General features: G+C 45.1%; 1 protein-coding gene across 3 annotated transcripts in view; it reads right to left on the bottom strand.

Annotated features, from left to right (window-relative positions):
* The window catches only part of PTK2B (protein tyrosine kinase 2 beta), a 135,657-nt gene that overhangs the window by 59,750 nt on the left and 59,273 nt on the right, over positions 1 to 16,634 (bottom strand). For all 3 annotated transcript variants that reach the window (XM_025394493.1, XM_025394491.1, XM_025394494.1), the window contains one exon: positions 3,432 to 3,672. In XM_025394493.1, the coding sequence (XP_025250278.1) occupies positions 3,432 to 3,635 (204 nt within the window). In that variant the 5' untranslated portion in view covers positions 3,636 to 3,672. The remainder of the gene's footprint in view (positions 1 to 3,431; positions 3,673 to 16,634) is intronic.

The following is a 16,634-nucleotide window of genomic DNA, read 5'->3' as shown; positions in this document are numbered from 1 at the left end:
AGTTGATTTCCCCAGGTTTCCCACCTGGATCTCTTTATTTTTTGAGATGGAGTCTCACATTGTCGCCTGGGCTGGAGTGCAGTGGCGCAATCTTGGTTCACTGCAACCTCCGCCTCCCAGGTTCAAGTGATTGTCTTGCCTCGGCCTCCTGAGTAGCTGGGATTACAGGTGCGTGCCACCACACCCAGCTAATTTTTTTGTATTTTTAGTAGAGATGGGGTTTCACTATGTTGGCCAGGCTGGTCTTGAATGCCTGACCTCATGCTGGATCTGTTTTTCTTCTGTTACACTCATTCCTTGTGGGTGATCCTACCCATTTGCGTGACATCAATTGCATAATGACACCCAAATTTGTCTCTAGATTCTTTCTCCCTCCTGAGCTCCAGACCCACGTTCCTCCATGGGGGTGTTTCATAAACACTTTAAACACAACACATGTAAAGTTGAAATCTCAGAACGCCCTCCCTTTCTCTGTTTGGATTTCAATGAATGGTACCAACACCCATTCAGTCGCCCAAGCAAAAACTTGAGTCATCCTTCTCTCCTTCCTTTCTTTCCCTCCCTATATCTAGTTAATCATCAAATTCTATTGACTCTGCCTCCTTGGATATACTCAATTATGTTGGTTTATCTCTATTCCCAATGCCATTCCCTTAGTCCAGGTCCTCATCATTTTGCTTTTGCAGTATGACCACAGCCTCCTAACCCATCTCCCATTCACCAGTCCTTTTTTTTAAATTTTTTTTTATTTTTTTTATTATTATTATTTTTTAATCTAGTCCTCTTTTCTCTGCTGTCAGAGTTTAGGGGGAAAAGTTCCCTAAATGATTGTCCAGAGAGCTAGTGGTTTAAAAGAAGGGGTTTTTTTTTAGGCAAATAAGAAATTGTTTATTTAAGAAAATATCACCTCTGTGGCCGTTCTTAGTGATTTATCAGGCATATCAGCCTATTTAAGGTTCTGAGAAGTCTTACTGCAAAAGAATCTGTTCAGAATTGTTTAACCAAACATTTCCCAATCTTTTTGACCACACATTCACTTCCTGAGGGCACACTTCTTAACATCTTGCAGAACACCATGTTGCTGTTTTAAAACACAAATCTGATCATATTATTTCTTTATTTGAACATAAGATAAATACCTGGATAGACACCAAAAGAAGACAATTTGTACTTTCTTCTCTGGGCAATTAGAGGCCTTTGGAGATTCCTCAGCTGGGTAATAACCTAATACCCACACAATCAATAGCCTCCAGTTACGGACACTGCTATGTGCTTTGTGCTTCTCCTCCATCATTTCCAGTCTTTACAGCATGATCCCCGGGTGAAGAGACTGAAGCCTAGATCAGTTAATCATTAGGTCCCAGGCCACACAACCAGTAAGGATGGAGCAGGACTTGGCTAGAAGTCTAGGTATGGCTTTAAAGCCTCAGCTGTTTGCAATAAGCAGGTGACATTTTGCCTGCAGGAGACCCTGGAAGCAGGAAAAATCAGAAGGCTTGGACATATTCCTAGAAGTCAGTCACTTCTGTTCTCCACCTCTGTTCCCCACCAACCCCAGATAATGCCTCAAGCCATTCTTCTTAAGCCTGGGTCTCATTGCCTTCTCCATAGGCCCGTTGTATACCTTCATCCGTTAAACACCCAGCAGGGTATATCATACAACTCCAGGAACATCTTGCCCTTGCTTAAAAATATGTGTTCTTCCCTAATGTCTGTCCATTTCCAGATTTCTCTGCCTGATATTCTAGGCCCTTCATTCTCTGCTGTCAACTTTCCTTTTTGATCTTGACTTTAGATACTTTTCTAAATATAATCCATACTCCAGTCAAACTGAACTACTTACTGTTCAGAGGCCTCCCTGCCTTTTGACATGCTGTTCTGTCCTCTTGGAAAGTCTCTTCCTGTCCCCAGTGTCACTGCTTTAAACCCTACCTCTTTTTCAGGACCTTTTCACTGCTGACTCCATGGAACCTGTCCTAATCTGAACTAACCAGCTGCTCTCTGTTTTTCAGCACAAAATAACAATGAGGTGCTCCTCCCTAAACTTGGAAATCAGGTTAACTTCTGAAAATTAAACTAGTAAAATTCACAGTGGATGGCATCAGCTCTTTGCAAAAATGATATACCCAAAGGAAGACTCACGAAGTGGATAAAGAGATAGGAAAACATCCTCCTGGAGGAAGATGACCAGGGCTTACTCTCAGGACACAATTGTGCCTCTATATCAGAAACCATAAGATGAGCAAACAAGGCCTTAATCAAATCAGTTACAGGAAACAGAGAGAGCCAATCAAACCGTAATCAATGGTGATAACTGGCCATGACAGTGACGTAATCAATTACACTGTGCTCTGGTGTGTGGAAGCACAGCGTGTGCTATAGCAGACGGAAGGCAGCCAGGATGATGTGGCCAGGGCACAGCAGCACTAACCAAAGGAAACATTCATGGAGTTTAGGGACACTGGCTTTCAGGACATGGGAAGGGTTGGCTATGAGCTGGAGATGGCTCATCCCATGTCTTCAGACCTGATTAGCTTTCCCAAAAGTTCCTGCTTCCATTATCCAAATTACTCACTAAGCAACCTTCCCAGAACCAATCTGGCTTTCCCTCCCATCATCAGAAAGGGGTGCTCTGGGCAGCGGAAAGGTATGTCCTCAGTGTATCTACTCATGGGAATGCTGGGAAGATTTAATGGAATAATGTGTATAGAGGGATTGGCCCAGGCTCCACATAGCAATTGTTCAATAAATGTAGGTGACTGAAATTAGTTCAGCACGTTGGAACTCTGCTTATGATGACAATCTCATATACATTTGGTTAAGGTGAATTGGCATCCTGGTGTCCAGGTGCCCTGATGAAGGTGGGTACCTGGACCTGCAAAACAGATGTTGTGATTCTGAGTAGGAGTGAGCAAAAGGATGTGTTGCCAGGTAGGGCTTGTTAACCCTCCACCTGGCCCAAAGCACCTCTACTTCATTATCATCCTCTAAATGCCCCACCAGCGCCTTCCTCTACATGCACAGCACACAAGTCTTATACCAGTTTTGTTCTATTTTTAATGCAATCACTTGTGTATCTCTAATTCCTATTTCATCAGAGTGTAAACTCTTTGAGGATAGGAGATTTTAAGTCCCTTGCAGAGCTTCAAGTATCATAAATACTTAATAAGTTGAAATGAATTGAATCAGAGGCCAAACAAATGATCTGGGGTTCAAGCAAAGTCTACAACATGTGTTTCCCAGGCTCCTAGAGAAGTAGTATGCGCACATCTGGAGAGAAGGCCTGGTGATGCAGGCTGAGCACATGTCTCTGATGCCACCTCACCTGTTCCACCCAGGGAGAGCTGCAAGGCTGCAGGAGAGCTGCTCAGCTGCCCAGGAAGAGGACAGAGGGACAGACAGATGGACAGAGCAGATGCCTTCACACTTACCCGGATCTCCGTCTGGACAGTGCATTTGACCAGTTTGAAGTTCTTCCCAGGATTGAAGCTGTTGCTATAGAAGCAGACCTTCAGGATACGCACGTCTTCCTTTTCCACATCTACTGGTACCACCACCATGGGCTCTGCGGGGCCTTCAGGCCGGCGTAATGTGCCCAACTTTACTCGGCTCAGGGGCTCGGACACCCCAGACATCCTCTCAGACAGCAGCTAAGACCAGCACATCGCACTCCTGCAGAGACAGCAGAGGGTCAGCCCTGAAAGAGCCCCACACAGGCCCACACAGCTCATGCCCCAGGGACAGCACCCACCAAGCTCCAAGACAGACACAAGTGCTATATATTATCCCATTCCCAAAAGCTCCCCTGCAAGGCACCTGGCTCTCTTGACTGGGAAAGCTGCAGGTATGAAATCCAGACTTGGGGCTCCCAGGGGTATGAGCTCTGTCTCCTGGAAGCCCCTCTCTCCGACCCATTCCTCCCTCCACCCTGGCACCTAGGCAAGGGGCCCACCCTTAGCAAAGGCAGCTGTGAGAGGAGGCGGTCACAGCTTGGTTCCAAGGCACAGCTGAACAGAAAAAGCAAAGAGCGAGACAGTAGAAAATAGCAGGAGAGGAACAGGGACAAGAGGGAAAATCTGAGAAGAAACAGAACTGGAGAACAAGTGGCCCCAAGGGAACAGGAATGGAGAAGGCAGGAAAGGGCCCAGGTGGAGGGCCAGGCTGTCAATTGATGCTGTCTGTCCCCATCCTCAGCTGCCAGCAAAAACTTTCAGGGTGGGAAGGCCTCCGTCCGACAGGAGCTCGTCACATAGACATCACTCATCACACGCAGGAGGATTCAAGAGGAACAGTGCTCTGCCCAGCAGCCCCACAGGGAAGAGCATTCTGCACGTGGGAGGGAGCTGAGCTGGGACCCTAGAAAACCCAGCCCAGTTCTGCTGACAGCCTGGGTTGACACAGATGTAGACGATAAGAATCCTAGGAATCTGCAGTTCACCTTGAATCTCAGCAACATTGGTCCCGGCCTCTGGATCCAACACGACTCAGTAGAGTAGGGTTTATCTCCCACTGATCTAAAGCAGGGAATGCCCAAAGGAAGAAGTGGATGGGTTCTAGATGGATGGCACCAGCCTTGGCTCCACATAATCACTTGGGATGCTTTCAGAAACCCTAAACCAAGCCCTATCCTCAGAGACTGCTGTCAAACTGGTCTGGGCTGAGCATTGACATACTCATTCCCTAGGATTTTTCTAATGTTTGGCCTGGGTTGGAAACCACTGTTCTACAATGAGCTTAGCTCTTATCCTGAAACCCCTTCTTAAAGAAAAATATCTCCTAAGAAGAGACTGTGATTTTAGAGGGAGGGAAATTCCTTGACCAGGAGTTGGGGGTAAAATGATGGAGTTGGCAATGTTACAACACCAATGTGGAGTCATATATCTGAAAAGTGGAATCATAGCCTATATTTATTTATTCACACTGTGCTGGACAATAGAAAAGAAAGATTTAGATGGCCATTAGCTTCAAAAAGCCATTCCTTTTTAAAAAAGTGAATGTGTATTATGAAGATGCAAAAGAGAGGCAAGGATGAGAGAAGGAGCTGGGCATGTCCTTCAGGTCAGGGGCAGGCAGACAACACGCAGCACCAAGCTCAGAGTCCACAAGGGCAGCAAAACATGGCATGAGACCTATGGAGAGAATATGCAATCTGCTTTAAGATATATATATATTCTTATCTAAAAGATATGTATGTTCTAGAAGTAACTGTCTATTCTAGAGCTATCCATACCATTTTCCAACAAACATCTGCTGGACATGTCCTGCATGCCAATACTCTGTTATGTAGTGAAGATGTATCCCAGATCCCCTGACCTTCAACAAGGAATCCAGGGGGAAGTCGTTTGAGAGGTAACCCCAGGAAACATCAGAGAAATGACAGGGAGGGGAAAACAGCTAAAAAGAGTGATCAAGTGAGTTATCACTTGGACAACCACAGTTTAATCCTGCTGGGAACTCTAGGAGCCAGGACAGAATGTACCCCACCCAGAGAGGGAGGGATCTGGGGTATTTATACACCACCCTTACAGTCATTGTTCCAGCACATCCAGTCAGTTCTGCACAAGGGAGAGCTGAGAAAGTCCTCAGGCACAGAGGTGCAGAGCTGGTGGCAGGCGGGTAGAAGAGAGGATTGTACTGAAATGGCAGGGCGCAGGGGACACAGGAGGGAACAGTGGCAGCCCTGTTACAGGGTATAAAGATGAGATAAGCAGGTCTTTCCCTAAAGAGCACACACTCTAGTCAGAGAGACAACAGGCAAATACACTCACATAGCACAATATGGCATATCTAATAATGTTTCAGGCAATGGTGGACCGCATATACGATGGTGGTCCCCGAAGAGTGGAACGGAGCTGAAAAATTCCTCTCACCTAGTGACATCATAACTGTGGTAAGGTCACAGCGCAATGCATGACTCATGTGTTTGTGGTGACGCTGGCATAAACAAACCCGCCACACTGCCAGGAACAGAGAAGTCTAGCACACACAATTATGGGTGGTACATAATACTTGATAATGATAATAAAGATTATGTGACTGGTTTATGTACTTTTTATCATTATTTTAGAGTCTACTCCTTCGACTTATAAGAAAAAGTTAACTGTAAAACAGCCTCAGCCAGGTCCTTCAGGAGGTATCCAGAAGAAGACATTACTCTCACAGGCAATGACAGCTCCATGCCTGTTACTGCCCCTGAAGAGCTTCCAGTGAGACGAGATGCAGAGGTGGAAGATAGTGATATTGATGGTCCTGATCTTGTGTAGGGTTATGCTAATGTGTGCGCTTGTGTCTTCGTTTTTAACAAAAAAGTTTAAAAAGTAAAAAATAAAAAATAAAAAACTTTAGAAATGGAAAGCTTATAGATTAAGGATATAAAGAAAGAAAATATTTCTGTACAATTGTACAATGCACATGTGTTTTAAGCTAAGTATTATTGCAAAAGAGTCAACAAGCTTTAAAAAAAGGTTTATAAAGCAAAAACATTGCAGTAAGCTAAGGTTATTCTATTACTGAAGAAATACAATTTTAAAAAATAAATTTAGTGTAGCCTAAGTACACCATGTTTATAAAGTCTATGGTAGTGTACAGCAATGTCCTGGGCCTTCATATTCACTCACACTCACTCGCAGATTCCAAGAGCAACTTCCAGACCTGCAAGCTCCATTCACTGTAAGTACCCTAGACAGGTGAACCATTTTTTATCTTTTACACTGTATTTTTACTGTACCTTTTCTATGTTTAGATACACAAATACCTACCATTGTGTTACAGTTGCCTACAGCATTCAGTACAGTAACTTGCTGCACAGGGTTGTAGGAGCCATGCACTATACCATGTAGTCTAGGCTGTACCATCTAGGTTTGTGTAAGTGAACCAGAGAAATGATGATAGGGAAGGGAAAATAGTCAAAAACAGTGATCAAGTAAGTGATCACTTGGGCAACTGCCATTTAACCCTGCTGGGAACTCTAGGAGCCAGGACAGAATGTACCCCACCCAGAGAGTGAGGGATCTGGGGTATTTATACCCTCCATTGTGTTACAGTTACCTGCAGTATTCGGTACAGTAATCTGCTGTACAGGTCTGTAGGAGCAATAGGTGATACTATATAGTCCAGGTGTGTAGTAGGCTGTAGCATCTAGGTTTCTGTAAGTACTCTGATGTTCACACAACTGCCTAATGATGCATTTCTGAGAATGCATCCTCATCCTTAAGTGACAGGGGACTGCACATGCAGCTATGGAGGCACCACACATGCAGCAGGTCCCAGCTTCAGGATCTACTGTATCTAGTGAGCCTATGGCCCTGAGGACCCTGGACATCTTTGGTGATCATGATGTGTCCACACAGGTTTATGGACTGTGACAAATGCTCCACTCTGGGGGGTGTGGGATGTTGATAGTAGGGGAAGTGGTGCCTGTGTCAGGGCAGGGTGCATGTGGGAACTCTCTGCACTTTCGACTCAATTTTGCTGTAAACCAAAAACTTCTCTAAAAAGAAAGTCTATTAAGAAAAAAATGTAGCAATGAGAAACCACAGCCTGATAGTTGTCCTTCCATCCCCCAGCCTGGCTGGGCAGGGTCTAGCCCACTCAGGAGCCAACTCCCATATCAGTCCCAATCAAAGAGAAAGATTCACACTGTACATCAGACACAGTGCAGCCCACCCAGACACCATTATCAGCGTGCTTGGAGGACCCTGGTGTCTTATCTTCATCAGACTCCCTTGGCCCCTGGTTCAAGAGCCACCAACTGCAGTCACCAACATAGCTCAAGGAGAAATATTTCAGCAAAGTCATTTCTGTCACCCAGAATCTACCTCTACCTTCAGCCTGATGCAAGTTACTCAGTTCTCCCTTTAGCCCTTTGCAGCAGAAACTTCTGATGTGGATGCTCATTCCAAAAGTAATTGCAATTTAAAAACCTATAAAGAAACACAAGTGCTTTGTGCAACAATCCTGGGAGGTGGGCAGAAGTGAAGATGATCATTTTACAGATGGTAACACACTCAAAAAGGTCTAAGCCAATTTGGTCAAGGATTCATGCCTGCTAAGTAGCAAACTTAGATCCCAAAACAGGTTTGAATCCCAATTTCTCCCACTTCCTCAGCTGCCCTGGAGGAAGGTGGAATCCCCTAAAGGCGGCACAAACTCCATGAAAGATAAAGGTGACAATTAGCATCGAATATCCCTGGTCAGTGAAGAATCCTGAACCCCTCCTGGCTTAGAGATAATCACCCTTGTTGTGCTAGGACTTTGTCTTGAGAGGTCCTGGATGGACTCAACACTAGAACATAGGTTTGATCAAAAGCCTCAGGCCCAGGTAGGTGGTGCCCATGTCTCTATTGACACATGGCAACTTCCTCAAGTGCACACAAAACTCTGATCTGTAGACACAGATCTGTAATGAACACTCAGAACTATTTGAAGCAAAGTAAATGAATGGTTCCATGAAAGGAAGGCATCCGCCACCCCTCTTCAGGGTCTTGGGAGAACATAGCTGTCAATTCCATGCCATCTTCCCTCACGCTCACCCTGCCTATGTTCTGCTCCCAGCTCATTTTCTTGGCTCTAAAATCTTGTGCAAGTAACTTTACCTCTCCTGGCCTCATTTTCCTCCCCTATAAAGTAGGGTAATGCTGCCTACCCTGTTTTCCTCACAGAAGGGTGGTGAGGATGAAGTGAGAAAACAGAAGTGAGAGTTCATCGTAAACAATAAAGCGGGACACCAGTGAAAGGCTCTATCATCATGACTATTTTCACTTGTCTTTTTTCCAAAATCTTGTCTGATGACCTGTATTCCCTGTATCTTGCTCCTCCTGTCAGTAGTCCTCCAGAAAAAAAAAAAAAAAAAAAAAAAGCTCTACTTTGCAGAACTTGCCAATTTCTGTAGTGTAAAAATTCCCACTGTGACTGACCTTCAGGTACCAACGCACATCACTGCTGAATGCTGAGTTAGGAAGAGATGACAACAATCTGCTGACTCCACCTCCTCTTCTTGATGACAGAACTTGTTCACGCCTCTAAATATTGTCTGATTATTTGAACTACTCATCAATGGCGTATCTCTGGCCTTTAATGATCACAAAATCCTCTGATGCTCAACTCATGAGCCAAAAACTGCCCCTTTCTCCAGACCTCCTTCCTGGCTCTCCAAGCCCTGGCATTCCATCCTCCCTGCTTCCTGGTCTGCCCCAGACCCTCGGAGCAGAGTCAGAGGAGACTACATCCCATGGCACTAGTGAAAACCCTGGCTCTGAGCCATCCTGGGCTTCGGTTTGCCTCCTGGCCCCCAAATCTGCCACAGTCAAAGTCAAAGAATAACAAACACAAGGAAATGGGCTCAAATTAAAACAGGAAAAGTTCTGATTGGCTGTAAGAACTTCTTGGCCAAAATCTGCAAAGGGTACTATAGGAGGATGGACAGTCTCTGAGTTCTTAAGATCTTCAGGAAGAAAATAAATTATGCTCTTCCTGAATGGCAAGACATTGACCTGCCTGCAGGAGGGGGAACTGAAGCAGCATTTCAGTCCCTTCCAGATGCACCAGGTTGTAACTGTACCTAGTACTGTGCTTCTGGCACAGGGGAGACGCTAGGGTTACAGGAATAAATATCACAGGAAAACTTAACTCTGGCCCTTGAAGACATCATAGGGTAATGTTACACACGTTGTGTTCAATAAATAGCTTAGCCTCTTGGGGAGGCAGATACCAAAGGGGATGCTGGGAGTCCCAAACATAAAATGCATGGTCTTGAGGACTGAAAGTTCTGTTCCTGGCCAGATGTGGTGGCTCATGACTGTAATCCTAGCACTGTGGGAGGTTGAGGCAGGCAGATCACTTGAAGTCAGGAGTTCAAGACCAGTCTGACTGACATGGTGAAACCCCATCTCAAAATTTAGCTACTTGGGAGGCTGAGACAAAAGAATCCCTTGAACCCAGGAGATGGAGGTTGCAGCGAGCCAAGACTGCACCGCTGTACTCCAGCCTGGGGGAAAAGAGTGAAACTCCACCTCAAGAAGGAAAAAAAACCAGTTATATTCCTGATTTGAGAGAGTGTGGAAAGGGGACCATTAGTCAGAAAGGCTGTATGATCTCAGGGAGAAGGCGCATACATCTAACTCATTTAAACCTGGATTTAAACCACTTTCTTCGGGGCTGGCAAGCCACACAACTGGGCCATTACTCGAGTGTGGCAACATGGCAGCCTTAAGTCTCTGCCATGGACCTGTTGTGTGATTTGGACAAGACAATCTCTGTAGGCCTCAGTTTCCTTCATTGGGGCATGAGGTTACTATTACTTATCCTGCAGAATTTTCTGAAGGATTAGAGGTTACTTCTGTAAACTCCTTGGCACATTCATTTTTTAAGTGTCTGTGACTTGGCAGAAGAAAGAATTGGAAATATAATACTAAGACCCACCTTTTAATTTTGAAATTTAATTTTAATTATTATTATATTTTAGAGATAGGGGCTTGCTCTGTTGTTCAGACTGGAGTGCAGGGATGTGATCATAGCTCACTACAGCCTCAAACTCCTGGACTCAGGTGATCCTCCTGCCTCGGCCTCCCAAGTAGCTGGGGCTACAGGTACCTGCCACCATGTCTAGTTCAATTTTTTATTTTTATTTTGGATAGAGATAGGGTTTCTCTGTGTTACCCAGGCTAGTCTTGAACTTCTGGCCTCAAGTGATCCTTCCTCCTCAACCTCCCAAAGTGCTGGGATTACAGGTATGAGCCACCATGCCTGGCCTTTAAACCTTACTTTTAAAAAGTCTAAACTGACCTCCTAAGTGCAGGATCAGGTGGCTGTGGCAGCCCCTTCTACCTCCAGCGCTCGGTGCACCAAGGCTGCCTTTTCACCGAGCCCCGCCTTCCTCCATGCACCTGCCCCACCTCCACAGATCACGCTTCCCTTTCCTCTGCTCCTGCACAGCCCCATTGCCTGTGCTCAGAGCACCACAGGCGCCTGTCCATGGAAAGAAGCCTCCCGGGAGACAGTCAAGCACAGCCCTTTGGATCTAGTAGAAGTCAGAATGTCACGAGACACACTCCGCCTTTCCACTCCGCCTCTGAGTCACTTCCCTTTGCTGTTTCCACATCAACAAGATGGAGAACACAGCCCTTTCCTATCCCAAAGGCCTGCTGAGTGCAGGCACTTAACTAATTGCAACGACCTTGCAGTCTCAGGGAACTGGTCCTAGGTTTCTGGGCAAGGCTGGGCCCTGCTGGCTCCTCACAGCGTCCCCTCCGCAGCTGGAGCCCTCTCAGCCCTCAGTTCCCGCAGGGCCAGCATTCTGCCTGCTCCAGGGCCCTCCAGTCCAGCATTTGCTAAATCACCTCCCTCCTCTCCAAGCCTTTCTCCTATTACCTTGCGAAAGAGAGAACCAGAAAGGTTGTGATTATTGCCAGCTATAATTGAATGTAATTCAAAAAGCATTTGTTAAAACTTTACCACGTTTTCAGCTCCCCACCCCCGCACCCATTACCCACCGGGAGTCCCTCTGTTGCCAGCTCCTGCCAGCCCAGAGGCCAGCTGACTTGGGGGGTCCTGCAGGGCAGGAGGGGAGCAACAGGGATGCATTACCCTGTGCTTTCTTGCTAAGGGAACCTCTTCTCCCCTCAAAGCCTTTGATCCCTGCAGCTAGCCAGATTTTTCTTATCTCCTATTTGACTTCTGGGCTCCACTCTTCTCTCAGTTCTTCAAAAATCATACTCATCTTGCTCCTTATTTGCCAGGTCATGAATGCCTTTTGGTGGAGTGTCTTCCTGTCTTCCCTCCTGTCTTCCTTCTTTTCTTCCCTCCCTCCCTCCTTTCTTCTTTCCTTCCTTCCCTCCTCTCTCTGCCTTCCTATGTTTCAGGAGCCATAACGGACCTGTAGCTATGAAGATAAACAGAAGAGGGAAGAAGGTCCCCAACTATTAGATCATAATCCAGTAAAAAGAAAAAAGGTAAAACAGAACAAAACACACAAAAACAGCCATAGCCTGCTACGGTCTCTAATAGAAATCTAAGCATGGGACCAGAGGATCATAGAAGAGAACCTGCCTACTGGGCCTCAGGATCTTATGAAAAAGTGACCCAGAAAGATCAGGACACCCCATGACATGCTGCCTATAGGGCTGGTGAAGAGGGTGGGCGAGGGGTCATTGGGAAATGAGACCAGAAGGTGGCAATCTGCTATGAAATTTTTGAACATCATCCATGGAAAAGCAGATTTTCATTTTAAAAATATAAACATGGCACAAGGATACAGCACAGGTGTGAGCTGGGAGGCTGCAGGGGCAGCGAGAATAAGTGCCTGGTGTGTCTTTGGCCACTGGCAATCCAAGAGAAGGATGCCTTGATTTGTAGCACTTGCCAATTTCTCTGGTGTAAATACTTCCATTGTGGTTGATTCCAAGCCACCAGCATGATGGTACTGAAAGGGGAGTTGGGGAGAAATGGATGCCATTGGCTTGTGAGAGTTGGTTCCAGCACACCACTGCCTGAACAGTGACAGAGTCTAGGCAAAGAGGGCAGATCTCAGGGTCCCTGGCCTCAAGCCACCTCTGACCCTTGATGTCCCACTTGTTGCCTGTAGTGGTTGCACCACCCAGCACTTCAAGATAACAATGTACAAGGTGCATGAAGGCATAACATCTTACCATGTACCCCTTCCTCCCAAGAGCTTCTTTTCTCTTACTCTCCAGTCCTCTGAAAGTTGTTATTTTCAAAACCACACTCTTTGTCATCTTTAATCTCAAACTAAGTTATCCAACAACTTCTCCTCTTAAGATTTGTCATCTTTAATCCCAGACTAAGTTATCCAACAACTTCTCCTCTTCAAATCATGATCTCAGCTTTTTCCTTCCCTCTCAACCTCCAACTCCTGCAAATCTCATGTCCCTCTCCAGGTGGGTTACAAAGTTGACTGCTGAGCAAGGAAATTTGGTACCATGACAAATCAATGCTTCAGTTTGTCTGAGTTCTTCCCCATTTTCTTGAGAAGTTAATAAGGAGGTCAGATGATAGCAGGTGAATTCCTAGCTGGTCAAATGGTTTTTTCTAAAGACTGCTAATCAAATGTCTACATTAACCTGGATGGAAGACTGTTACTTTAATTGCTTCTGTTCACACCTTTTAATTGGGTATGAAGGAGCTTGTGGTTACTAAACAAGAAGCATCAAGTTGAGCACAGGATTGGGAGAGATTATGGCTTTAACAGAGGATCAAAAAAAGTTCCTGAAATCCTCGCAGGCTGGTAAGTCATGCCAAGTTTAACAAAATGCAACTTGTGAAGTGGGATAAATGAGCCATTCTTCATGTAGATTAAAAAAAAAAAGAAAGAAAAAAAGTCTTCCCCAGTCTAGGATGAGAAAGAAGCGGTTTAGCAGCGATGGATTAAAAAATAGGATTTAGACTAACTGTAAATTCACTGTTAGTCACTACGATGTGGCTGCCAAGAAAAGTTAATGTAGTGTTGGGATTACCAGAAAACCCCTAAGAAACGACGGTGATTTCCCTCCGGGCTCTGCACACACGATCCCACCTCAGCGGTGCAAGCTGAGGGCCTGGGGTTTGACAGGCCGTCTGCTAGGGCAAGGGCATTCAACAAAGCCCTATCACCTGGTGCAGACCCCTAAAACCAAAGAGAGAGTCATGGGAATGCAGGATGGATTGCTGGTTTTGAACAGTTGTAGGACTGCCCAGTGAAAGATGGATCTGACTCCTTCCTCCAAGTCAACGTTAAGAAGAAATGTAACAGCCAGAGGAAGAGGAGCTTCAGATTTGCATATCACTCGCTGAATCTCCCTTCATAGCGTTTGCACTCTTGCTACCTCACTGATACCTCCCAAAGCAGGCTGCTCTCCCATTTTGAGGACGAGGAAAAGTGACTGACTAAGCAGCTTTCCTGGGGTCCCCTTTCTTCAGTAGCAGAGATAAGACCAGAGCTCAGATTTCCCTCTGTACCCCAACAAATACAGTCCACGGCCTACATCCCAGCACTAAGTGCCCCCCAACCTTCCCTCCGCCCCTGCTCTGAGCTTGGTCTCCACACCTCAAGCTTATTTCCGCGTCAAAGAGTACAGTCCAGATGAACCTGCTTTTCTGAGGTAGCCCCCAGAATTCTGCTCAAACACAAATTCCTCATACATGCATGGAAACGAATGCAGACTTTTGACATGTTAATATGTATATAGTCATGGATACGTAGGACTTGATTAAGGTATATTTTATGATACATGTAATAAACAGAAAAAAAAGTTGGTGATTAAAAAAAAAAAAACTCAGGTACTTTTTTTTAACTAGAAAGTATAAACCCAAGTCTAACTGTACAGATTAGCACCCCTGTCTCTCACCACCTTAAAAGCAACAAAACCATCCTCTTGAACAATCTTCTCCACCTGCCAACCCCCTAGTCTGCCACTCTCTGCAAACCTAGTATACACCAAACATTTGCTTTATGTAAACAGATCTCAAAACCATTAAACATGACCAAGCCCCCATCTGTAGATGTATTCAGCTTTCATTTTAATGCGAATTGGATAAAACAGCAATTTTAATGCCCCTTCAAGCAAACAGGATGCCACCTGTGTGTGAAAAAGACTTGAGAAAATTAAAAATAGATGGAAAAGCCCTCAGCAGTTGAAAATGCTAATAAAAACAACTTTAAGGAACCACCATAAACCTACTAAACAAGCCAAGTTACCTAGGGAAAAAAAAGAAAAACTTATGTTCATTGACTTGAAATGAACTAGTACAATTGCCAATTACTCAGAATTGGCTTTCTGAAGCAAGGAAGTTAAATACAAAATAACTCACATGTGTTGATCTTGCTACCCAACGTTGGGAAACATACCGCATCTATCCAAGGCGAGGGGTGTGAAGCATTTGCACAAAGATGTTCCTAGCTGTACTATTTATAGTAGTGAAATAATGAGAATCAAAACAAAATGCTCAGGGGGAAGTTTGAGCGCTAGCAATAATGATAAACTATGATAAAAATATGAGTAGTGCATGAAAAGATTTATATAAAAATGTTAAGTGACAGAGAATGAAATTTACATACTGATTAGAACGACATAAAAACACAGTCCACATTTAGAACTGCATGCAGTTAGAGATCTTAAGTTACATCGGTTATAATATTGTTATTTTGGTTAAATATATTTTAGAAATGTGTAAAGTCTGTTGCACAAGGATAAAAACTGGACCTCTCTCCTATGTATCAATCTCTAGCTCCTCCTCAGACACAGTTTTTGTGTGTGTGTGTGTGTGTGATGGAATCTTACTTTGTCGCCCAGGCTGGAGTACAGTGACATGATCTTGGCTCACTGCAACCTCTCCTCCCGGGTTCAAGTGATTCTCATGCCTCAGCCTCCTGAGTAGCTGGGATTACAGGCGCCCGCCCCCATACGCAGCTAATTTTTGTATTTTTAGTAGAGAGGGGGTTTCACCATGTTGACCAGGCTGATCTTGAACTCCTGGCCTCAAGTGATCAGCCCACCTCAGCCTCTCAAAGTGCTGGGATTACAGGTGTAAGCCACTGTGCCCGGTCGTGATACAGTTTTATTTTCTGTACTCCACGTGGCCCACACAGAGGGGCTGATCTTCTCCCCACCAAGCTAGATAAGGAAGCAAATAGGTCCCTGAAATTCACCTAGATTTCTGGATCCTATCCAAAATTAGGCTTGGATTAAATAGGATAGACAGATATCTCAATGAAATGTGACAAGAGAAGAGATGCCTAGGATTACAGAAAGTTATCTCCAACTCTGAACAATTCTCCAAGAGCCCAGAGTTTCTGGCAGTGCCTTGAGGTTCTTTGCCACCCCACGATCTTGATTTCCTCTTCAGCCCTGAGACCTTGAGCACACATCTTATTCCTCCAGCTCTCCATGACCGCCAAAGGGCTCATTTCTGAGAAACAGCAGAGGTAACAGAGTGCTTCCCTAGCCCAACCCTGGGCTAGCACTTTCCATGCACAATGAGCCCAGTCCATTCGAAGAAAAACCCAAAAGGTAGGTACTGTTACCCCCCCGGTCTCATGGATGAAGTCTCTGAGGCTGAGCAAAGTAACTTCCCAAAGGCCACACAGCAAGTAGAGAGCAGAACTGTGATTTGAGTGGAGTCAGAAGGGGCTGCAGGTGTGGGCTCTTTCTCACTGCATCCTGCAGTGATGAAGATTCTGGTTATAATTCACAGTACAGACCTACCCAAGAAGGAGGCCTCATTCCATAGACACCCCCACAGTAAGGTCCTCTGGGGTTCTGGATTCTAATGGTAAAACGTTGCTGTTAGATGAGCAACAACCTCAGATAGCACTTGGTCCCTGGGTTCTTCACCCTGTCTACCTGCATGTCGGCATTGCTGGAATATATAGTGTAAATATCTCTAAGACTTAACCTGACCTAGTGCATGGAGACCTTGGGGGTTGGGGCCTAGCCATCTGTATTTCTCAATAACATCTCAGGTGATTCTTTATAAAAATATTTTTAACTGAAATTGTATATATTTGAGTTGTACAGCAAGTTGATTATTACAGTCAAGCTAATTAGCATATTCATCTCCACAGTTACCTTTTCTTGTGTGTGTACTGAAAACACTTAAGATCTATTCTCTAGGAAGTACTGATCAGTGCAATTAGGCAAGAG

This window comes from Theropithecus gelada, chromosome 8 (assembly GCF_003255815.1).
Source record: "Theropithecus gelada isolate Dixy chromosome 8, Tgel_1.0, whole genome shotgun sequence".
NCBI lineage: Eukaryota > Metazoa > Chordata > Mammalia > Primates > Cercopithecidae > Theropithecus > Theropithecus gelada.
The sequence above is the reverse complement of the archived record's forward strand: the minus strand, read 5'-3'. Positions and strand labels throughout refer to the sequence as shown.